Here is a 25,919-nt window from a genome sequence, read left to right on the forward strand (position 1 = left end):
CAGATCAGGAAGGTTTTTCCTACTTATTTTTAATACTCTTATTACATTTACATTTCTCATCACACATTTTACACATGGAATAATAAAGATATACTATTTAAACGTAACTTAAATCACTTTTCTTTCATACTTAGTTCAATAAAGGGATTATTTCAGTAAAAGCAGTTGATTAATTCGAATGGATAACTTGTCATTATAGCCTACCTGTTAAACATTGAGAATTTGCTATTGTTCTCAACGCAATTCCAAACAGTGTGGTGTTACTTTTAAGAAATTGTCCTTCAGTGGAAATCAACATTGATATGGAAATATTTATATTGATGTTGATGTTTTGAAACATACGTGAATAGCAATAGGGTCATAAGAAATGCTCGTTGTTTCTCTTTGTTGTTGTTGTTGTTGTTGTTGTTGGTATTATTCATTGGCGCAAAGCATGGAAAATAACAACTAGATTTTGTATAAATAAAATTAAAGAAGTGTCTTAAATATATATTTTTTAATGTATCCAGCTTAACATGTTTTAGAAAGATTTAAGCTTAACATTTCATACCTGTACATTTTGTGGACTGGAAAAAGAAACAGTTCTGCATTTATTGTATCATTGTATTTACTCAAGATTATTTTGGAAGGATTTGGCATTCAGTGAGTTTTCTTTAAATCAATACATTATGCAACTATTTATTGTAAATCAGATACATAAAAAGCCCGAAAACCAAATTTCTTACATTATACAAATGATTTTAAATTATATATAAACCTCTTGGAACAAGCTAAAAAGCAAAAAGCCTGAGAACATGTCATGTTGTAAAAGCGCTGGAACTTATGTAAATGGTTTCTCTTCTTCTTTTTCTGGCAGCGTTAATATTAATGTGACTGTTTTAATACCTCTCTAATTAAATTATACTCAAATCTCCTGGATGAATGTAATAATCAGATTCACTTAGAATATGTATTTCTGTTGAAGATTTTAGTTGTTTTACATGTTGACTATTGCACTTCTTAACATGTATTTATTTACTATTTAAAAAAAAACGTTGATCACGCATTTAAGCATTTTAACCACTTTTATCACAAACACTAAAAAACACAAAAACAGGAAATGACCTTATTACCTTTAATTCTCCTGAATAAAGAGACAACAAACAGTGAACAGAGTGTATATTAATGTATAATACTCATGTGGACAGACAAAGCAATCAGCTAATTGTGATTCATTGCTGATTTGATCAACTATAAAACTATAAACACAATTAAACACATTTTTGACATTCTAGTGCAAGCAAAACTCATTCATGATGATATACATTATAAATACATTTCAGATTTCTAGATATATACCTGTTTGATAGGCCAGATGCACAAGTACTGAAATCAACTCTATTCAAATCATTACCATAAAATATATACCTACAAAAGTATGGATAATTATATTAAAACATTTAGGTTTCTTTAATTTAAAAAATATATTTTACAAACTAATACTTGAACAGCAATCCTTTTCAATTTGTGTATTTTATATATTATTATTGTATATATTTTGGTGAGAAGCCAAGGAAGAGAGACATTTAATTGTGCTAAGATAATAGAAAAGTCTGGATCTCTAGATAAGAATCCCTACAGTCCCACTGTGTGCTGTGATATCGAGAACCATAAGTACAAATATCTCTTCTCACAATGGTACAGGACAACTCCTCAAGCCCAGATCTGGAAGTAAGAGATAAAAGAGTTCATTATTTATTCAAAATACAAACCAAGATGATCCTCACAACATAATCCGCAAAAGAGGAACAAAGAAGTTTCTTTTCTTTACGTCTTATTAAGGATAGAAAGAGTACAGGCAACAGGGAAACTATGGCCTATGTTGCGTAATTCCCCTGTTCCTCTCAGGGGACAGACACCACAAGATGGTGTAAAACACCTATAACCAATGTCAGTCCCTTTACTATATTTAAAGAAAGCACCTGATGCCAGTAAAGAGCAAAACCACGATATACATTATATTACGCAAGTCACTTTCCCTATATGACCTGAAGCGGTCACTCACCCGCAAAGTGTTATCCCATGATCCGGAGCAGAATGCGGTACCATCTGGGGACACTCTGACAGTGCTGACCCGATTTTCATGGCCAAAGAGAATTGCCACTCTGGTACCTTTCAGGACATCCCAGACGTTAATGGTATAGTCATTATGTCCTGCAAACAGCAATCGCCCTGTGGAAAAAAACAGAGTAGGAAAAGAGGGGAGGATGGAAAAGGTTATTGTTTAGTATAGTATTATAAAGTCAAGTCTAGTCACATTTATGTACACCGATCAGGCATAACATTATGACTGGTGAAGTGAATAACACTGATTATCTCTTCATCATGGCACCTGTTAGTGGGTGGGATATATTAGGCAGCAAGTTAACATTTTGTCCTCAAAGTTGATGTGTGAGAAGCAGTAAAAATGGGCGAGTGTAAGGGTGAGTTTGACAAGGGACAAATTGTGATGGCTAGATGACTGGGTCAGAGCATCGCCAAAACTGCAGCTCTTGTGGGGTGTTCCCGGTCTGCAGTGGTCAGTATCTATCAAAAGTGGTCCAAGGTCCAATACAGACTGATTCAAAGCAGCTCCACAGTAATAAACAGGAATTAATAAGGTTGATGTTGCAAAATCCAATATCCAAAAATCTAAATTAATTTGATTTAAGCTGTCTTTCATTTATTTAATTGTGTTTTTAGTATAATTTTGTGCAGTATAAATGCATGTTTAACTTGTCTGAGATCACAGGTATATTTAATCTTCTTTTAATCCCTCCTGTTTGTTATTTGTAAGATATAGCAGAAGGGAAGATTATCAGTAAATAAGTGAAATTTGCCAAATGTATGGTTCGGGTTTACAAGACTTTAATGACAGCGCCAGACTTTTGTGGAACTTTGGGTTATTTTTGGAGCTTGCCACTGTCCATCCCCTTTCATTGTATGAAAAAAATAGATGTGGCTAAACTTCTCCTTTTGGGTTCCACAGAAGAAAGAAAAACAGTTTTGGAACAGCATGGAAGTGAGTAAATGATGACACAATTGTCATATTCAAGTCATTTATGAGCATTTCTCTATGTCAGTATGACCTAGAAATAAGTAGGAACAAATAAGCAGTGTCAGCAGCACTGGATACTATCTAGTAAAACTTATACAGTACAGGCCTACGGTACATTATCCATGATACTATTCTTGAGCAATATAACTGCCACAGGTCTATACTAACTAGTTATAGACACATGTTATGCTATCATGGTGAGCGTGGGCGTCACAGCTGACAAATTTGCCTGTTCTGTCATCTGATTCTGTTAAGCAACATTCCATAACAGCAGATTTCTGTCAGCATTAACCATGTGGCCTGTGTACCAAAATAAGGGAATGAAAATTCTGTCATCATTTACTCACCCTCATGCTGTTTCAAACCTGCATGTCTTTCATCATGAAACATAAAAGGAGAGATATAACTCTATGAAATTGAATGGCATTTCTAGTTTTAAAGGGATAGTTCACCCAAAAATGAAAATTAGCCCATAATTTACTCACCCTCAAGTCATCCTAGGTGTATATGACATTCTTCTTTCAGATGAATACAATCGGAGTTGTATTACAAAAGTCCAGGCTAATCCAAGCATTAGAATTGGAGCAATAGTGGCTCTGTTTTTGAAGTCCATAAAAAGTGCATCTGTCCGTCAAATAACGTGCTCCAAGCGGCTCCGCGGTGTTAATAAAGGCCTTCTGAAGCGAATCGATCCATTTGTGTAAGAAAAATATCCATATTTAAAACTTTATAAAGTAAACTCTCGGTCGACCGCCTTCCGTGGAAAAGTGTTGAATGTTGAAAGTGAAACTCAAGATGCGTACGTGACGCCATGACGAGCGTACCTGGTCGCGTTAGTCTTTCGATCGGCTGGGGAACTTTCAACACTTTTTCCATAAATTGAACAGGGAAGGCGGTCGGCCGAAAGTTTACTTTATACATTTTTAAATATGGATATTTGTCTTACACAAACGCATCTATTCGCTTCACTTCCTTTATTAACACCCCAAAACCACGTGGAGCAGTTATATGATGGGCAGACGCACTTTTTATGGACTTCAAAAACAGAGCAACTATTACTGCAATTCTAATGCTTGGATTAGCCTGGACTTTTGTAATATAACTCCGAGGGTGAGTAAATTATGGGCTAATTTTCATTTTTTGGTGAACTATCCCTTTCAAAAGCACAAAAAGTACCATAAATGTATCAGTTAGGTATAGGCCATATATAAGTCTTCTGGAGCCATATTATAGCTTTTGTGTGGGAAAAAAATCACAGATCTCAAATCTCATTCTCATACATTCAATCATGTTGCAAAGCATGTCACATCATGTTTGGCATAAATGACGAAACACTCAAAAACCAAGAATGTCTGATATCAAACCTGGCGTGACATGTTTTAAAAGGACATTTCATCATGTACAACTTATTTTGTGGTTTTCTGTCTTCTGTGGAACACGGATATCTTTTGAGGAATGTTTCAACTGCCATTGCCTATACAATAGGTTCCAAAACAAGTTATGGGTTCCCATTGACTTATATGAAGCAGAAAAAACAGCTTTGGAATGATATAAGGGTGAGTGAATTATGACAAAACGTTATTTTTTGTGTGAACTGTCCCTTTAATACATCATATTTAAAAGTACACACGTAGAAATGAGATTTGAGAGTTGTAAAGATTGAAATGTAAATATTTTCAGTGAATAATTATTCAGTTTTGGTCTGTTCTGTGGTTCCTTTATGGGGAAGTAGCCATGCACTTTAATTGTATGGAAAAGAAAACATGGGACATTCTGCTGAATGTCTCCTTTTATGTCCTTAAATTTGAAAGACATGAGGATTTTTGATAAATCACATTTATACATAAATATTTCCATCGCTCTGCTTGAAGGGCCTAAGTGTGCTTTCTTACCACTAAGGGAAAAGTCCACACTAGAGGCTCCAAAAATGATGCTTTCTTTGGAATAAATGGCCACCTCACGGTCAGCTCGCAGGTCATACAGACGACACTGAAACAACATGAAAGTTCACAGTGAGATGGAGCTCAGTATGGACTCACAGAGTTTGACACATCCCATTTCATTGATTATTGGGTGATTTGAAGACGAAGACACGTTGCGTGGACCTTGACCAGGAATAAACAGTAACAACATTAGATAAACTAAATACACACATACACTAATACACTCTCACACATGATCAGTCAACTGGGTGTCTCTAAACCTAATTTAATCAACTCAGCATGTGTGTGTGTGTGTGTTTTGGAGGGAGAGTATTAATCAGGGCAACAGGTTTTACATTATTGATTGTGACTCTTCTGGCAATCGTTTGTAATCTCTGAGAAGTCTATTGATTATTATTTTGAAATAATATGGGGTAACTGGTGTGTTGTAATGTAGATAAACCTACCGTAGCATCATCAGATCCAGATGCAAAAGCATCTCCGCTGGGGTAATACCTGCATTCAGATATACAGTTAAAATTTCCATAGACACTTTAAACATACAGACATAACTATGGTTACGTTCACAGAGCAAATTCCAACTGATTTGTTTGTGTGGTCACAATTTACCATTTTATCATCAAAGTATATACTGTGTGTGCATACATGGCCAAAATTCTGTAATATTCCTTTCCAATAAACAATTTTTATAGGCATATGCTAGTCTCCCAATACAAGCATTTTATGTATAATCGGAACATCTTGTGTTTCAGCATGAGCTCTATTTAGAAATTCAGTAAGACTTTACAATAAGGTCCCATTACTTCAAGTTAGTTAATGCCTTTACTAACAATTATCAATACATTTATTAGTATTATACAATAGTACAATACTTTATTTATTAGTAACCTTAGTAAATAAAAATACAACTGTTCACTTTTAGTTCATGTTTGCTCAAGTCCATTAAATAATAACAGATGCAACTTTTGATTTGAATAATGTATTGTAAAATGAACATTCGCTAAGCTTAATAAATGCTTTAGAAATATAATTAATTGTTAGTTCATGTTAATGTAGTGGAAATAAAAAGTCTACACACCCATATTAAAATATTTTGTGATGTGAATAAACAACCTGAAACAGGTGTGTACTATTTCACATGAGCTTGATATTTATTTATTTCTGAACACAGCAACATACCCAATTATAAAAGGATGTGCACATATAACCCCTCAGAGTAGTGAATCGTTAATATGACTCGAGAACAACGGTCTCGTTCATTTTGTGTTGACTGTGCATGTGCAACATCCCATATGTTCTGTACAGAAAACAGAATTGATTGGTTCATCTCTCGAGTCTTCAGGTTTGAGTCATTCGTTCATCAAGTCCCAGCCCCATAGGCAAGGCTATGCAGTCACTGGAAACAGAAAAGATTAGTTCATCTCTCGAGTCTTCTCGTTCGAGTCGTTCGTTCAAGTCTCCATAGGCTTAATGCAGAAACAGTTAATCTCTCGAGTCTCGTTCTTTTGTCACGTGACAGCCGTGTTGGATACAGAAATTTGTTCATTCCTTTACATTCTATGGTTAATTCACAACCTTCCTTATAAACAAGTGAGTAGTTTTTATGTTTGTTTAGTTCAGTTTTTTAGCCAGTATAATTGATTTTCATATGAAGCCAGGACACATTGTTCAGAACGGATAGGCATAACAAATGTTTATTGCACATATCTTCTGATGATTTTATAAAAATAAATACTGTATATTACAACATGCAGTCAATAATACGACTGTAATGTTGTATATGTTGCGAGACACTGAACAGGGAAGCGGTCACATGAAAAAAGAACGAACGAGAAGACTCGAGAGATGAACTTATCTTTTCTGTTTCCGGTGACTGCATAGCCTTGCCTATGGGGCTGGGACTTGATGAACGAATGACTAAAACCCGAAGACTCGAGAGATTAACTAATCAATTCTGTTTCGGACACATGTATAGCATTTGAGGCTGTCACGGCCCAGATCAGGCATGATGACCGAACTAACGGCTCATACCCAAAGACACGAGAGGTGAACTAAACTTTCCAGGGAACAGACGTGATTAAATGTGAAGTGACAAAGGAAAGAACGATTTGGATCGGGAGGTGAGGGGAACTAACAGACTGCATACATAGTCTGAAGACCCAGCTTAAGCAAATAATTAATCTTTTATTTTCTCACACTTTTGTCAAAGTTTGGCCACACTCTAAAAAAAAAGGTTCTATATTGCACCAAAAATGGTTCTTGGCTCGTAATCATAGGGGAACCTTTTTTAGTGCTATATAGCACCAATTTTGGTGCTTCAGTGGTTCTTCAGCGGTTCTTCAGAGGTTCTTCAGTGGTTCTTCAGAGGTTCTTCACCGGTTCTTTGACTAAGGTGCTATATAGCACCTCTGAAGAACCGCTGAAGAACCACTGAAGCACCAAAATTGGTGCTATATAGCACTAAAAAAGGTTCCCCTATGATTACGAGCCTTTTTTTTAGAGTGCATGACAGCAATAGCTTATAGTTTATTTTTTATTCCAAAAGTGCTAAATGTGTTGAAAAATGTAGCATGTAACATTTTAATTAGATTCTGCTGAAATGAACGAAATGACTTGAAAAAAGATTTGTTCATTTTGCTGAACGAGATTCAAAGATCCGAGTCAGTAAAATGATCCGAACTTCCCACTACTAGCTCAGAGCGGGATTTTAACCTGCGTTTCCGGCATGGGAGGCGGGTGTGCTAACTAGAGACCGTGGTCTCTATTGCCTGTCACTATTGCGCCTCTTGAGGCCAGGGGAGTAAGGGTTTACTCTTACTAGATGGCCTCCGTTACACAATAGGGGTTGCACAGACTCACTGCATGTGTCACTTTGGTTTTCAGTGGCATTGAATTGGTTGTCATTTTTACATTAAACTTGCCAGTTCTGATATGATTTATATTTGTGTCATTTTTTACATTTCAAAAACTAGCTGTTTTAACAGGGGTGTGTAGACTTTTTATATCCACTGTAATTAACAAATGGAATTATTGTAAAGTGTTACCAGAAATGCTTTACTGAATCTGATGTGGAAGAACTGGCCTGCACATAACCCAGACCTGAACCCAGTTGGTATGAACTGAAATGGCAACTGAGCCAAAACTCATCTTCCAACATCAGCACCTGACTTCACTAATACTCTTGAGTGTGAGCAAATCCCTTAAAGGCATGATGCAACATCTAGTGGAAATCCTTCCCAGATGAGTGGAAGCTGTTATAGCAGCAGAAGGAGGAGCAACTGGTGCCAACGGTTTTAAAATGAAATGTTCAAAACACATGGATTTATTGTTTAGATGTCCACATAGTGTGTCTAAAGACAATGGACTGAGGTAGACTTATGACTTACACAAACACACACACACACACACACACATTGCGGTTTCATGTTTTATGGGGATATTCCATTGACATGAATGATTTTTATACTGTACAAACTGTATATTCTCCTTACACTAACACTACCCCTAAACCTACCCATCACACAAAACTTTCTCCATTTTTACATTTTTAAAAAACATTGCTTGGTATGATTTATAAGTTGTTTTCCTCATGGGGACCAAAAATGTCCCATTTAACACAGATTCTATATTAAATTGCATTGAAGCACATAGAAAGTGTAAATGTCTTTACTGTCCACTTTGGTTAACTTATTTATTTATTTATTTTTGCTGAATAAAAGTAATAATTTCTTTGGGGGAAAAAATCTAACCTATGAATGGCAGTGTATCACGTTTTCCACAAAAATATTGCGCAGCACAACTGTTTTCAACATAGTTAATAATAAGAATTTTTTTCTGAGCAACAAATCATCATATTATAATAATTCTGTAGGATCATGTGACACGGAAGACTAGAAGAATGGCTGCTGAAAATTCCGCTTTTGCAGCTTTGTTGAGTATAAGAGACTTCTTAAAAGACGTTTAAACGGTATACGTACATACACTACATTGCCTACTGTATATAGTTTTAGGAGGCCTGCCTTTACATGCACATGAACTTTAATGACATCCCATTCTTAATCTGTACGGTTTAATATGGAGTTGGCCCACCCTTTGCATAACAGCTTCAACTCTTCTAGAAAGGCCTGCTTGTGGACTCCAACTTGATTGTTTACACTAAAGTCAGATTGTGAAAATTTGTGATTTAAATTTTTGTTCACAATGTCATGCAGTGAGGGAAAAGAATTGGATTTGGGCAACATTCAACTGTGGTGTGAATGTAGCTTCATTATCAGAAAATGCCAGGCTGTGGCTCACTCACTTCACACTGTTGATGTCAGACTCATGGGTCTCAAAGGACTGAACATTCTGTCCCGAGCGCATGTCCCACACATTAGCCTTCTTATCACACCCCTGAAACACACATACAGCACTTTAGAGACCTGCGGAACAACACTTGCACACACAACAGGGTGAATCTCAGGAGAATGATGCCCTAAAAATAGCTTCACTTAACCCAAACTGACATTGTGACTGAACAACATCTTAACAGGTCAAATCAATCAACATGAGTAATGTTAATAATGGCCATTAGGAAATTATCGTTTTTATTCAATGCTTTCTTTCACCTTTATAAAATGAAATTACTATTTAGCTGATTCAAATGTAATGATCTGAATCAGAGTTACATGTGACTGGGGTTGGGATGTGTGTGTCATTTCTCTTTTCACTTCAACGGGTGAGTACTATGTGTATGTGGAGATGATGTTTTGAGGATCTGACCCCTGATACAAAGGTGTTTCCTGTCTCAGAGGGGGCAAGGTCCAATGAGAGAACATCAGCCGAGTGACCATGGAAACTCTGCAGCAGCTGCCCACTCTCAACATCCCATAATGCACATGTCCCATCACCACTTGATGTCAGAATCTGAAACACACACACACACACATACCTCTATGTTTGCCTTGAATAAATGGATACACTCTTAAAAATAAAGATTCCAAAAGGGGGGTTTACAGCAATGCCATAAATTAGGCATTTTTGGTTCCCCAATGAATTATAAAAAAAGAACCTTTTTCCACAATAAAAAAAACGTTTGTGCAATGGAAAGGTTCCAATTAGATGCCAATAAATGTTCTTTGTTTTTAAGAGAGAAAGTACAGATCACTTTAACTTTGTCCTGATATTGTACAATGACCTGAAAGACATAAAAGAAACCAGTATTTACAGAAAGAAATATAACACCTGTATCACCCTCTAGTGGAGGTTTGATCATTAGTTCATAGCCACAAACACATGCAGCAATACAACATATAAGTGATTCTATAATTGGATTTACATTTTGCATTTCAAAAAATTAAGAGAAATTCTGTATCTTGTTACTTTGACCTTGGTAACAGAGTTTTACGGTAACTGAATTGACTATTTAAAACTTTTTAGCCAAAAACTCCACTTGCTAGCATAAATGCTAAGAGCACACGGCACTAATTACATTATAAGACTTTTAAACAACCAACAGTTTGATCAGTAATACATTCTGTTTTCCTTTTGATATTATGGTAACAATTTTGACATTTTAACTTTAGATTGAGAGAGCACACATACCTTTCAGTGCTTCAGATCTTATCAGTGAGAGAAAATTACAAAATGTCCTGTATCTTACATTGTTGTGGGATATAATTCCACCAATTTAAAGGCCAAGTATAGTACGGTAACATAATTGGCGCAAGATTTATGGACACACATGTTTATAAGATAAAAGTTATTCTTAGACAATTCAATGTTGTAGAATTTGGAAACTATTTAGGGCTTTTATAAATAATATGAATGAAATATTACCAAAAGAAAAGAAAAAGAAAATATTTTGATTACACAATGATACATGTGGATACACTGACTAATTTGAACAAGAAGAAATCATGATTTTCAGCTATATAAGACCATCCATGACAATGAGTAACAAATTATTAAAATAATTAAAAATATAACCATTTGAAAAAAGCATTGAAAAAAATGACTTTGGACACCAAATGTACCTGCAATTATAGAATCACCCATATGCTTTTTCCTCATCTGACCAAAAGAACATAGCAAAAAATAACCAGCTACAGTTTAGGCCTTTTTCTCTCAACATGAGGGAGAGTAGATAATGACAGAATTTAAAATTTTGGGTGAACTAACCTTTTTAATCTTTTCAGTAATAAAAACCCCACCAAGATCATAACCACGGAAGATGTGGAATTTTCACTTTCTACTGTTCTATTTATAGATGTATTGAATCACCTGCCTTGACGTAACACAATCTTTCACTTCATCTTTTTCTATCTTTATTATCCCTGACAGGAACATAATCAAGAAAGAGGAACGATCTTGATGTGATGGAACCGAGAGAGAAAACCCCGACTCTTTTCTCAAAACACACTCATGATAAACGCAAACCCAGCAGGAAACTGTAGAGATTTTTTTTTATTTTTTAAAGTAATTATTTCAAATGACTGTTACACTCACAAAACCAATACACAGGACTCATTTGTATTAAACATTTGCAATAAATTAAAAAATCTTTTTGTATGACAAGGTCATTTTTTAAAAGCAGAAATCACATTAGGGGAACTTCAGGGGACTGCTGTGATATTTGCTATGAGTAATGTCTGTATGCTCTATAAATATCAGCCGAATCTTTACAGACTTAATGCATAATTAATAAACTATGGATTAACACAATTTGACCATCTCCACACACAGCGAACTGCAGTGTCTTCAACTCAGCTGTACTGGGGGGTATTCCAGGAAGCAGGTTATGTGACATACATATGGTATGTTTAAAAGTAAGTAAGCGGATAAAACGGTTCCATAAACGGAGGTAACTTTCAGGGTATGTAAGTAGCCATAGCAACTCACTCTCTGAACATAACCTGCTCCTGATCACATGTTACAGGGTTAGTTTGCTTAAGAAGTATTCAGATGCATGTTATATAATTAATATAGTTATATTAATATAACAGTTATATAATATACAATATTATATATTAATTCTAAAGCACTATTACAACAAGGTAATGTTTGAATGTTAATTCAATTCAAATATATTTATTTTTTATTTTATTGTCATCTCACACATTGATTTGCATTCAATTAATTAGCATCAAACAAACAATATAATCCTTATTCTCAGTAAATAAAGATTACTTCTTAAAAGAAAAGGTCACAAGGTTTTTTTGCACAACCACCAAATAGGTGGCGATGTGCATTAAGTAGGTTATGTAAATCGCCATTAAACAAAAGAAGAAGAAGGAAGTAGAATGGCATGTTTTTTCTTAGCGTCTGTTTCCATGGTGAATCATTGATTCGTTGCTAGGTTGGCCATACGTCCGGATACGTCTGGATTATTGGGACGCAGCAGCATAGTCTCTAATGCCGTAAGATCTCTGGTCAAACAAATGATTGGCTGAAAGCGGTGTCAAATAAATATCTGATATATCATTGGTTAAAATCGTAAACAAGCCTCCACGTCCACGTGCTGGCTATGTCACATCATAACATTAAACATGCCGAAACGTCAGACCTCATTTAATCCGGAATGGACAAAAGAGCACAAATTTATATCAAAAAGCGGTAGAGACGCTTCATCGATTTTGAACACTGTGTCGCTGTGAAATGTTATGTTTTCAGGCACCGTGCCAGATTATTTGTTTATGTAGGCCTATGTATTCCTTTTATTTTCAGCTAGTTTTCAGGCACTGTGCACTTTGCAAGACAGGTTCCTCTCAGTGGTCAGTTTTTGAAATACTGTGAACAAACACTTTTTTGCCTCTTCTGTTACACATAGGTCTACATCAAGATATATCGCAGATCAAATTTGTCTGGCAATGAATAGAGTAGGCTATTTCAGAATCACTGTATCATGATACCATCGATATGATGGGCAAAATTGTATTGTAGTTGCGAGTACACAAGAGTCCTATGCAATTATTCTTGCCTCACTAAATGCTGCAAAGTGTCCTCCTTTTTGGTGTTATGGAAATAGCCACCCTATTCGTTGCTCTGTTGAGAATGTCTTGTGTGTTAACCGGGAACATACTCTGGGCCCTATTTTAACGATCTGAAACGCAAGTGTCAAAGCGCGAAGCGCAAGTAACTTTGTGGGCGGGTCTCGGCGCTGTTGCTATTTTCCCGGCGGGATAAATGGCTCTTGCGCCCGGCGCAAATCTAAAATGGGTTGGTCTGAAGTAGCTTCATTATTCATAGGTGTGGTTTGGGCGTAACGTGAATAAACCAATCCGAGCGTCATCCAACATTCCCTGTAAAAGCAGGTGCGCAAGTTCCATTATGGATTGCTATTATTATGGCGTATTTACCAGGCGCACGCCAGGAGCGGTTCACAGCCGAGGAGACTGATGTGCTTGTAAGAGCAGTGAAAGACAGAGAAGTGAAGTTGTAATGTTGTACATTATGGTAAAGGTGATTTCACAGTCGTTTTTTCAGTTTTTCAGTCGATTTTTTTTCCTGGTTCTTGACGGACAAACCAATTTGTCAGATGTCCTTATATACATATATGTCTTGCCAGAAGTTGCCACTATTGGGCAAACAGGTCTTATCCTTAATTATTACAATTAGCCTGAATCATTTGTAAGCTAGATTTATGCCTATTTTTTCACATCTTCGTGGCACACCACAATGATTTCCGTCATCTCATGTGTTAATATTTTTTAGTGTAACAATTTATGATTTGCAAAAATAACTGTTGCATCTGTGTAGATTACATGAGCAAAGTGTATGCGCGTTGTGCACGCTATACATTATGGTCAAGCATGCGCCTTTAAAATAGCATAATGAACAACGCGCAACGCGCCACTGACTTTAGACTAGGTTTTTTCTGGTCAGTGGCGCAATTGTTTAATGGAACAGCAAAATAGCACCAGGGATTGTTTGCGCCGGAACACGCCTCCTTTTTTGCGCTGAACCGCCCAGGGAGTGCAAGTTCATTCACTAGTTTAGCGACGTGCTTCTGTGGAGGGAAAAGCACGCTTTGCGCGGGTGCAAAATAGGAATGACACATGCGTCGGTGTACAAAGTCAATTGCGCTGGGTGCAAGATAGGGCCCTCTGAGTTGTCTGAACTTACTCCGGGACTCATTTTTGGAACCAGCATACCTTGAGTAAGTAAGGTTTGGGATTTCGAGATATATGTGACAGTAAGTTACCCTTGCTTTCAGCAGATAAAATAATGTCAATGCAGCATCACATAGTGTCTGATGCCAAAGCAGAAACGGTCTGTTTAGCACTCAATTTATTCCCCCCCCAAAAAAAAAATGTTTTATGACTGCATTCTAAACACATCTAAAGCACTATTACTTTACTGAGATGTAAAACTTCTACCGTAGCAAAACTCATTACCTTTAAGTTACTCTGGAAAATGAATGCATAGTAATGGATATGGCACTAACACTCACTACAAATGAAAAATAATTTATGTTGTATAAATCCTAGATAGATGATGGTAAGTTCTGACCAGGCTTGGGTCCAAATACTCACAAAGAGTGTGGTGTTATTTAAAACAGGTTTAGAGGTGTGCTCCTTGTTGTAAAAGTCTTTTTAGGGGTGAAAATATATATATTTTTAAAAGAAACGATGCCTGGGAAAGTATCTGAAATAAAATAAGTTTTGGTATATTTTATTTCCGTTAACATTCACACACACGTATAATTGTATAATGTAAATGTATAATTGTAATAGTACTCATGATATTTGAGTTTTGATATACTCCGAGTTAAAAAAAAAAGTGAGGAACACTTCAAATTTCCTCACATGTTGGTTTTTCGACATGTTTTACTATATTTGCGAGGGTTTTCTAAATCTAAGCTTTCTCAAGCATAGCCAACCTGTACACACACACACACACACACACACACTCACTCACCTGCATATCAGAGTTGGTGAAGCTGCAGGAAGACAGATAATTGGTGTGCATGGCCACAGATTTCTTCTTAGCTGACAAGTTCTCATTTTTATCCAAAGAGAGTGGATAGACGGAGCATTTATTATCCAAACCACTGAATGAAAGACAAAGAGAGATTTGGCCACTTTTCACAATTGCACAGCAAACAATAAGTTATATTTTGACTAGATATATGAATAGTGCTCTGTGTAGGACTCTTATATAAAACAGTACAATAATACAATAAATTCCTAGTTAAGATCAGCGTTGACCTTTTAATTATTACACTCATGAAACGCTCATAACTTACCCACAAGCCACAGCACAGCCAGAGGGGGCATATGCACAAGCCATGACCCAGGTGCAGGGCATAGTGACCGCATGCTCCTGCACAGTACACATCACACACACAAAAAAGTTGAGGATGCATTTATCTTCCATTTGAATATTGTGAACTCATTGTCGTGTTCAAGAAATCAGTTTGAGATGTAGCCTCTGTTTCCTGTTGTTAGCTGACAAAAGTGGCAGCCTGTGTGTCTTCTGCTGCTACAGCCCATCTGCTTCAAGGGTTCAACGTGCTGTGCTTTCTGCATGATCTCAAATGTAACGAGTGGTTATTAAGTTATTGAGTTGCCTTTCTATAAGCTCCAACCAGTCTGGCCTTTCTCCTCTGACCTCTGGCATGAACAAGTCATTTTCACCCACAGAACTGCCGCTCACTGGATATTTTATCTTTTTCGGAACATTCTCTGTAAACCCTAGAGATTTGTGCTTGAGGTTGTGCTTGAAAATTCCAGCAGATCTGCAGTTTCTGAAATACTCACACAAGCTCGTCTGGCTCCAACAAGCATGCCATATTCAAAGTCACTTAAATCACCTTTCTTCCCCATTCTGACGCTCAGTTTGAACTTCAGCAAATCATCTTAACTACTATATGTGTGTGTCTCAATCAGCTCCCCAGGTTGTGAATCAATATATCACATTAATTCGGGCACTGGTAAGGACAGTAAGGACCCTGAAACAATACACATTGGGACACTGATGTTGGCATGACAAAGCCCTCGTACAACGGAACTACTGGTATTTATGAACAATAGCATACCTGATATTTTTCTGACATAAATTTTTTATGTTATTTAAAGTATATAATGATAAATACTTTATTATTACATACACCGATCAGGCATAGCATTATGACCTAATATTGTGTTGGTCCCTCTTTTGCTGCCAAAATAGCCCTGACGCATGGACTCCACTAGACCCCTGAAGGTCTGCTGTGGTATCTGGTACCAAGAATAATTGGCAGCAGATCCTTTAAGTCCTGTAAGCTGCTCTATTGGATTGAGATCTGGTGAATTTGGAGGCTAATTCAACACCTCAAACTCGTTGTTGTGCTCCTCAAACCATTCCTGAACCATTTTTCCTTTGTGGCAGGGCTCATTATCCTGCTGAAAGAGGCCACAGCCACCAGGGAATACCGTTTCCAAGAAAGGGTGTACATGGTCTGCAACAGTGCTTAGGTAGGTGGTACGTGTCAAAGTAACATCCACATGGATGGCAGGACCCAAGGTTTCCCAGCAGAACATTGCCCAAATCATCACACTGCCTCCGTCGGCTTGCCTTCTTCCCATAGTGCATCATGGTGCCATGTGTTCCCCAGGTAAGCGACGCACACGCACCCAGCCATCCACGTGATGTAAAAGAAAATGTGATTCATCAGACCAGGCCACCTTCTTCCATTGCTCCATGGTCCAGTTCTGATGCTCACGTGACCACTGCTTTCGGTGGTGGACAGGGGTCAGCATGGGCACCCTGACTGGTCTGTGTCTATGCAGCCCAATACGCAACAAACTGCGATGCACTGTGTATTCTGACACCTTTCAATCAGAACCAGCATAAACTTCTTGAGCAATTTGAGCTACAGTAGATTGTCTGTGTTATCAGTGTTATTCACTTCACCGGTCATAATGTTATGCCTGATCGGTGTATACTTGCAACATTTCCGCTGTAAATTAATTATAAATGTTAGCTATATTATATTCAGTACTTGTCTAACAATGCTGAAATATAGCAGAGACATACATCATTTTGACTGTGTGCCCCTTCACAAAGTTTTGCATAGGGCCCCCAGAAGTGTAAGACCAACACGCAGTGTGCATCACACTCATACACACAAACATGTTATGAAAACGCAGGTTATTAAAATACACATACACACACATGTCTGATTATTTAAAGAGTCTTAAAACTGTCTGCATGGCTGATGTGTTAATGTGTGTGTTTATGTGGCTGCCGGATTAGTTTGGCACTAATACCCTGGTTTCCATTAGAGTGCATTACAAATGTAAAACATGCAGATTATTATTTTGAATCACTGTAGCACTGCAAAACATCCGTCTAGAAAACCGTTTGACACAGATAGAAAGATTTACCTTATTTGTTGTATAAGCATCCCACACAATGACTTTTCCATCCTATAGGAGAGATTCAACATTTCATTGAAGACTTATAAATTATCAACACAATAAAGATTGTGTATAACTGATCTATTTCAGCTTCTAACTCTTTATGAAAACACATGATATTTACACAAAAAAAAATCCTACTTTTTTCTTAAAGGCAACCGATCAGTGTCTATCTAGGACAGCAGTGGTTAGAAACAGTGATGATACGTCCTGTTACCTGAGAGGAGCTGACGATTCTTCTCTTATCCCGGCACCAGTCCATGCACAGCACTTTATTTCCATGTCCTTTTAAAGTTCTCCGGGTCTTCATGACAAACTGACCCAGAGCTTCCATCTTCTCTGCCACCTGATGCACTGCAGTCAGAAAGACAAATCTCTATGAACCACATAACCACCTGAAGTAGAACTTGAAACTGAACCAGAACTGAAAACACCTCTCAGCATCAGGAAGATGAAACATAATTGATGATCAGATGTTCTATTATAATTGGACAGATAAATGACTGTAATAAATGTAGTTTTTTTATTTTATTTAACAATACAAGAAAATGTACAACAGTAATAAATAGCGCTGTCAAACCGATTAATCATAATTAATCGCATCCAAAATAATTTTATGTTTATGTTTACATAATATTTGTGTGTGTACTGTGTGTAATTTTATATATATATATATATATATATATATATATATATATATATATATATATATATATATATATATATATATATATATATATATATATATATATATATATATACATACTCAACACACTCAATTCATATTATATATAAAATAAATATTTTATATATAAATATAAAAATTTTTTTGGATTATACACAGTACACACACATATATTATGTAAACACAAACTTTTCTTTTGGATGTGATTAATCGATTTGACAGCACTAATTATAAGCAAACATTATCATCGTTCATTTCAACAGTGATATTGTACTATGACAACATTCATTGCTGCATGATTAAATTACACTACTTGTGTAATTTACACAATTTTTGTACTACTTGTTGGTAATCTCAGGGGGACTGAATCCAGGGAGTGAATTTCAATTTCTGGGGGTCCCAGTTCAAAATGTAGAGGATCACAGCAGACTCCCCCTTCCAACTTTTAAATCAGATGGCTAAAATCAGGTTAGAAAATGGCCTTTTATTTCTAAATTATGACAATTTTAGGTGTAAAAAATCATACAAGTGCACCAAACATTATAAAATAAAAAAAAAGGCAGTGCATGACCCCTTTAACATAATAGTTTATTTAATAAAATATGTATCATTACTGAATTTGTATCATTTTCATTCACTGGTTAGTTCTTAACCTTCTACAAAGTGTTGGCCCATCCATTGTGCATGTTTTCCATGACTTTGCTGTCCATTTTGTCACAAACTTCTAGAAAAGTCTGGATGCGTTTTCACATTTTTTAGCAATAGTAAAATGTTTGAATGTTTAATATAGCCTAAAATGTAGGCTACAGGTCTGAACTGTAGTTACAATCCAAAGGCTCAACTTAAATCTAAATCTTAACCAATCCTGGGCCTCATAATATTAAAAGCGTCCACCTGATATCATGCATGTTACGTGAACATATTTTTGATGGCTATTACAGACATCGAAGAAATGCATTAACCCCTTACATTTAGCTCGTGTTTGGTAGATATTGCTGTATTTCAAATCGAGCTACCTACAGATACGGTATGTTTGGGCATCTCGCGCATTACCTGTGATGTCTATGAATACAGTCTAGATAGGCAGTTCGCTAGGTTTCGACACACAGCCGCTGAGTGTTTTACTCACGCTCGACATCGTGTAGTTTGGCTCTCTCCTCCTCTAGTTTGGCTTTCAAAGACTCAGACTCCGCTTTCAGTGTGTTGATGGTTTCGCCCTTCGCCAGTGCCTGACAGGCCATCTTTAATAAAGCACAGATAGACGACGGATGGGTCAGAAAATATGCTTTTTATCATGAGCCGAGACTGATACTGCACAGTCTGCACAGCTGATGATGCTCTGACGTTGGCGCAAGCGTCACGTGACACATCACCACCATCAGCATCACATTTATTTCTGGAGCACACTGACTGAAGAACAAAATCACATTTATATATCATTTCATTCAGTTTCGAAATCGCGTTGCATGATTTTAATACCATCAAAGTAATTTCATATTAAAAAATGTTTGTAGATAGTAATTTTTAATGTAACTTCTGATTAATTGATTGCGTTCGTTGTAGGCCTATTTGTATGTGTATTGGTATTTGATTGGTTACTTTTGTAATACAACACAAATGCATGTTGGCATTGGTGGTCTATAACAGTGCTGTTCTCTCAGAGCCTGTGTCTTCAGAGAGCTCTAGATAAAGCACTTTACACACGTATTATGTCTAGGTGATGACATGAGGATGTTTTGCAGTATCCTTCACCTCTCTGAAGTACTCTGAGCTGTTAAATAAACAGGACAAAAGTATCACAACATTAGCCAGTGTAACCATTTTTAAGATTTCCAAGTAACAAAATTAACACTATAAAAATTCAAACAAATATACTGAAACAGTAAACAAATATGCTGATTTACTTTCAACACCAATGCAATGTTACCATAACATTTTAATTAATTACTTGTCACAAATTTCTCATTAAAAAACTCTAAAAATGTAAATAAAATAAACATAAAATAAATCCACAGAGAACAGTATATTATAAAATGACAAAAAAAACAACAAAAAAAACAGTTTGATAAAAAAAAACCGATTGATAAATCTCACAAACGTTAAAGGGATAGTTCACCCATAATTTACTCACCCTCAAGCGATCCTAGGTGTATATGACATTCTTCTTTCAGACGAATATAATCTCCTGGCTAATCCAAGCATTATAATGGCAGTGAATGGCAGCCCAAAATTTGATGATCAAAAAAGTCCATTATAAAAGTAATCCACACGTCTCCAGAAGGTTAATAAAGTTCTTCTGAAGTGAATCGATGGGTTTGTGTAAGAAAAATATCCATATTTAACACGTTATAAAGTAAAATATCTAGCTTCCACCAAACCACCTTCCATATTCAACTTACGCAGAAAGTGCAACGCCTCTCGCAGCTCAAAACGCTTACACTACGACTGACGTCATACGCCAGTTACGCTTTTTTTGTTAAATATGGCAGGCGGTCTGGCGGTAGCTAGATATTTTACTTTATAACGTTAGATATGAGTATTTTTCTTACAAAAAAACATTGATTCGCTTCAGAAGGCCTTTTTTAACCCCCCGGAGCTGTGTGGATTACTTTTATAATGGATGGATGCACTTTTTGGGCTACAAATGTTGGGCTGCAATTCACTGCCATTATAATGACATTTTTTAATATAACTCCGATATTCGTCTGAAAGAAGCAGAGGTGGACAATGTACACAACTCTATTACTTGAGTAAAAGTAAAACTACTTCTAGTCAAATATTACTCTGTTACAAGTGAAAGTTCTAAAAACAGATTTTTACTTAAGTAAAAGTACAGAAGTATTTGATTTTAAAAGTACTTATAGTATCAAAAGTAAATTAAATTTTTTATGTCAATGCCTTATTTTATTATTGTTGCATTGTTGTATAAATGCACATTATGCCACCATGGTGGTTTAAGCCAGTCAGTGATGCTCCATCCGACATTCTAGCATACGACTACCTTAAACTAATTTAAACACTTCTATAAAAGTTACAAAGCTCTTTAAGGGCGAATGCATGGATCCAATACACTGATACACATCCGATGTTCTCCCAACTGTTTACTCTTCTCTTTCTCCCAGAAGTTTACATTTTTGAACATTTTATGAGACATGCATTAGGTGTATGCCAACTAATCTTTAATCTTTTCAGAAAACTGAAACATACTTTTTAAGTATGTCCATGGGTGCACACACTGCGCAGAGGAATCCATTTTTCTATAAACTGATCAGTGTTCAAAAAATGTTGGGAAACTTCACATGACCCTATACAAGAGTGATTACTGATAGGCTGTCTGCAAAAAAAAAACAAAAAAGCAACAAAAAAATATTTTAAAGAAGAAAAAAATCATCCACTGACTTTCAAAGCTGCTACAGAAACGACTTTCCACTTTGAGGACCTTGATAGAAATGTAGTGGAGTAAAGTACAATATTTGTCTTTCAAATGTAGTGAAGTTAAAGTCAAAATTTCCCACAAAAATAATACTCCAGTAAAGTACAGATACAAGTAAAGTGTACTTAAGTACAGTACTCAAGTAAATGTAGTTAGTTACTGTCCACCTCTGGAAAGAAGAACGTCATATAAACCTAGGATGGCTTGAGGGTGAGTAAATCATGGGGTCATTTCGTTTTTGGGTGAACTATTCCTTTAATGTTCCTATAAAAAAGTAAAGATTAATAAGAGCATAAACATTCAATATATGTGTTGAGACATATTGACATATTTCAGCAGAAGTAATGCATCTTGATACAGTTTTACTTTATTAACACAAACAATGATTTTAAAGCCAGTCCAAAAAGCATCGCAGGTGCATTGGATTTATTGATTTTTAAAAATAATTTAAATAGGCCTATAGACTGTGGGAAAAATGGGTTTGTTCCTTTTTAGGGTCAGATTTTTGGCCGATATATGAACACTTCAAATGATCTCAGACCTCTTAAAAGTGTTCATCTCGGGAGATGCATGGTCTAAGTACTTTCAGCTAACGGTACAATTGCAACCCTATGAACACAACACAGTCAGAGACCACACTCCTACTTAATAGGACCCAAAAAGGATCTGAGTCCTCTTTCAGGGACAGGGAAAGTGTGAATGTTAAGAGATTTGGGTCCTTTTTCCCATGGTTCACCTCTTAGTTTGAGTCTGAGTTTGGTTCTTTTAAAGAGGACTCAAGTGTGAAAACACCCTCAGTCCCATATCACCCTCCTCCCATTTTCATTTATATTGTTGTTGTTGATGTTGGTGTCACTTGTTTGGTCATATACTTATATGCTATATATATATGCTATGTCCCATGTATTAAGTGCAGAGGACTGTGTGTGGCATAAAGTAGTATCTCATGAGTGTTTTTATTTTACGTCATAAGCATGTAATATCAGTCTGAATCTTTTCAGAGTCATTTTTTTATAATGATGGCTGATTGTAAGTCATTCAACTTGATAAGTTTACAGTGGATGTAGCATACAGAAATCATGTTCTAAGAGATTAAAGTCTTAAAATAAGCATTGTGTTGTTGAACTGATCCTGGAGCAGCTGAAGTGTGTGATAACATACCAGCTCCACACACAGCGAGCAGTAGTTGATGGGCTCATTCTTCAGATAAATATTCATCAGAGGTTTGTTCAGAGTGCAGTTATCACACGGGCCAAACGTGATGGCCAAAAATGTCTGATCACACATCTTTGCGTCTGGTTGAGGCTGGACCTGTACACATGAGGAGGAGAAAAAACATGTATTCACAACAACCAAAAGCCAGACACACACTGACAGGCCACACAAAATCAAAATATGTTTGAGGTCGTCAGTATATAAGTGTTCTCCCGAAAGCTGCTGACAAAATGAACTTATATACAATGTACATCAGGGGCTAAAGGAAAATCTTCTTTTCACAACTCCTGATGACAAAAATGATGTCACAAGGATAGTGCGTGGACTGTCGCAGGACACGGACAGCCAAAGTATACTTTGGGTTTAAAGGGTTCTGTCAGGCACTTCATATATAGAACCAGGGCCACACTTGTCAATGGCCGGTGACTTAAGAATTTTTTTTACCGGCTATGAAACTGTTTTTGCAAAAGACAGTTATAAAAAATATTTTAGATACCAGTGAAAATTCAAAATGCTCTATTTCAATATCAAAAGTTATTCAACAAGAGCAGTCTTTGTCCTTTGTTATTTGATTAACATTAAAAACTCAGACAGCAGCAGAAATATTAGGCTGCTGTCACTTTAAGACCTAATGCACGGATCCAATACACTGATACCAGTACACATCTTTCTCTACGGTTTAAGTTCACTTAAGAAGTTATTTACGTACGTAGCCCCGCACATGACGTGCAAGAAAAAAAAAGTAAATTGTGCGAACGATTTGCTAATTCGTTCCCTCAATTTATAAATCATGCGCACAATGTACTATTTCGTTCCCTCGATTTGCTAAATCGCGCTGATGATTTACTACTTCATTCCCTCGACTTGCTAAACCGTCCACACAATTTACTAATTTGTTCCCTCGATTTATAAAGCGTGCGCACGATTTAGCCTACTAGTTTTTCCTGCATGTCATGTGCAGGGCTCCGTAAAGACGGGCATTTTTGACATCATTTTTTTGTGAATTTGTTTGTTCAAGTGCAAGAAGACGTGAAAGAGAGCTCAATTCGGGATTTGTGCACTGTGTGAGATGCATATTTCTGGGCTTTGGATGTCTGCGCACACAAATCTTTCCACACAGCGTGCAAGTAACGAATTGAGTTTCCTTTTGCATCTCTTAAATATTAAAATTGCCAACTCTTGTGACGATGCGGTGGCTTTTAAACTGCACCCGAGCGTCATTCACATTTGTTTACGTTCACGTTCTTCACAACATTGAATTGTTAGAATTCATAAAAATATGAATTGCCAACTGGCGATTAGCACGTTTCATAACATGTTTCATATACTCACCAATACCAATTTTTACTCGCATTTGGCACTTGGCAAGTGTTAATTTTAGGCCCTGTATAGAACCTTTTAGGAGTTCCCCTCATGGGATAGTTTTATTGATTTGGCTCATTTTAGTTTTAATTAATTTTTCATTTCAATTCAATTTTATGAGTTAAACAACGTCCAGACAGCTTGTTTCAACAGGAAATACATCAACACTGTGCTTGTCAAGCCATTTCATGGGGTCTTTAAATGGTTATTTGTGTCATGGTTTATGCACTGAAAATAAGACAAAATCAGCTGTTAAATGTGTTAAACAAAAATGTTAAACATTTAGTATCTTTGATTTATTGCTCCATCCAAGTGTTGTAAACTAGTATAAAATGTTGAACCCATGCAATACAGTGAATAAATAAGTAAATAAATACATAAATACAACCAGAAAAAAAACTTAAATTTTACCGGTTACAGTAATGTTCACTATTTGACTAGTCAAAGTCACTAACACAAAATCTATCAGAGCAATAAAATGTGATGTTATTAAAAGGATAGACACCATCAGACCACTCATAACATTCTCCAAATTCACTTGATAAAAAATAATTTATTTAAACGTACCTTTCAAAAGATGTTTGTGTCAGGTGTATGTTTGCAGGCTGCAGTCTTAAGAGGGAGGAGAAAGGGATTGAGCCCGGGAGAGAGGCAAGCGATAAGCTCCTTACAGTAGCATTAGGGTTTTAACCCTGGAGAAGTTCTACCAGCAGAAATAGTAGCCAGTCAGAGACAGACATTGGACAGAAACACTTCCAAATAGTAGGCTACTGCTTAAGCTGGTTAATGCTGAGGCTCGTAGTTTATTAGTGAAATAGCATCGGAAATATGTATGAGATCATCAAACAACCATTTAGATCATTTATATTATTGAGTGAGAGATGAATCAACACATTTTATTCTGTATTACACACTGATGTTAAAGCAACACTGTAAGCAGACCAAAATGAAAGTCCAAACTGCACATAGTCAACATAGTTTTGGTCTCCACACCATCTGACCTGCTGCATGCTGCACAGATTAAGAGTGAAAAGCAGAGGAGAGGAGAAGAGGCATTTGCTTTCACTGTGACATTTCAGTTTTAAGTCACTAGAGGGAGCTAAAGTGCCATGTTAAAATGCCTGTTGATCTGCTCAATGTCTCCTTCTACTGTTTTCTAGGTGGAATTAAGCCAACACATGCTGCTGTTACTTCAATCAGGCATCTCCATAATACAATTATTTTTCTCTGGCTCTGATACCTTTCTAACCATTTATATACTGGCCAAATTTCACTTAAAGGGATAGTTCACCCAAGAATGAAAATTGGGTCATATTTACTCACTCTCATGTTGTTCAACCAAAACCTCCTTTGATTAATCTTGAAACTTCCTTGTCCCTCCATTGAAAGTCCAGGTGATCAGAAAGGTCATAAAGGTGACTTAAAATGAATCTACATGAATTGAGCTCGTTAATACAAGTCTTGTAAAGCAATACGATCACTTCATATTATGAACAGATTTAATTTAGGCTTTTATTTACCTATAAACACAAAAACATAGTGCATCACGTATGGTAAAAACGGAAGCTTGTGTGTGCATGTGTGTATAAAGCTCTTGTATCTCTCCACAAGGCTTGGATTAACCCACTTGATTCATATGGATTCCTTGTATAACATTTTTATAGCATTTTGGATCTTCTACGTTTTGTTTAGCGCTTGGAGGGACAGAAACCTCACAGGTTTCAATGATGAACCAAAATTGTATTGGTTTGGAATGACACGAGTGAGTAAATGATAACAGTATTTTCATTTTGGGGTGAACTTTTACTTTAATTATCATTGTTAC

General features: G+C 36.4%; 1 protein-coding gene across 1 annotated transcript; it reads right to left on the reverse strand.

Moving 5' to 3' along the window:
• Positions 1-18: 18 nt before the first annotated feature.
• gnb5b (guanine nucleotide binding protein (G protein), beta 5b) lies at positions 19-25,919 on the reverse strand. The gene is made up of 13 exons (XM_079824806.1): positions 24,662-25,919; positions 22,679-22,828; positions 19,214-19,325; positions 17,617-17,753; positions 17,367-17,408; positions 15,245-15,321; positions 14,917-15,049; positions 9,781-9,924; positions 9,320-9,411; positions 5,466-5,514; positions 4,969-5,065; positions 2,045-2,211; positions 19-1,704 (listed from the first exon to the last, which is right to left on the reverse strand). Exons 2-13 carry the CDS (start codon positions 22,802-22,804, stop codon positions 1,693-1,695), a joined length of 1,188 nt encoding a protein of 395 aa, XP_079680932.1. The 5' UTR covers positions 22,805-22,828; positions 24,662-25,919; the 3' UTR covers positions 19-1,692.

The sequence above is a fragment of the Gobio gobio genome (genome assembly GCF_949357685.1).
Source record: "Gobio gobio genome assembly, chromosome: 9".
In the NCBI taxonomy this organism is placed as follows: Eukaryota; Metazoa; Chordata; class Actinopteri; order Cypriniformes; family Gobionidae; genus Gobio; species Gobio gobio.

Bases quoted from the DNA above. Each gene is read 5' to 3' on its own strand.
- gnb5b (XM_079824806.1), bottom strand. From the start codon at position 22,804: ATGTGTGATCAGACATTTTTGGCCATCACGTTTGGCCCGTGTGATAAC. The intron at 17,409-17,616 runs GTAACAGGACGT...TCTCTCCTATAG, and splicing joins GAATCGTCAGCTCCTCTCAG to GATGGAAAAGTCATTGTGTG. The intron at 9,412-9,780 runs GTCAGATCCTCA...TGTGTGTTTCAG, and splicing joins GAAACACCTTTGTATCAGGG to GGGTGTGATAAGAAGGCTAA.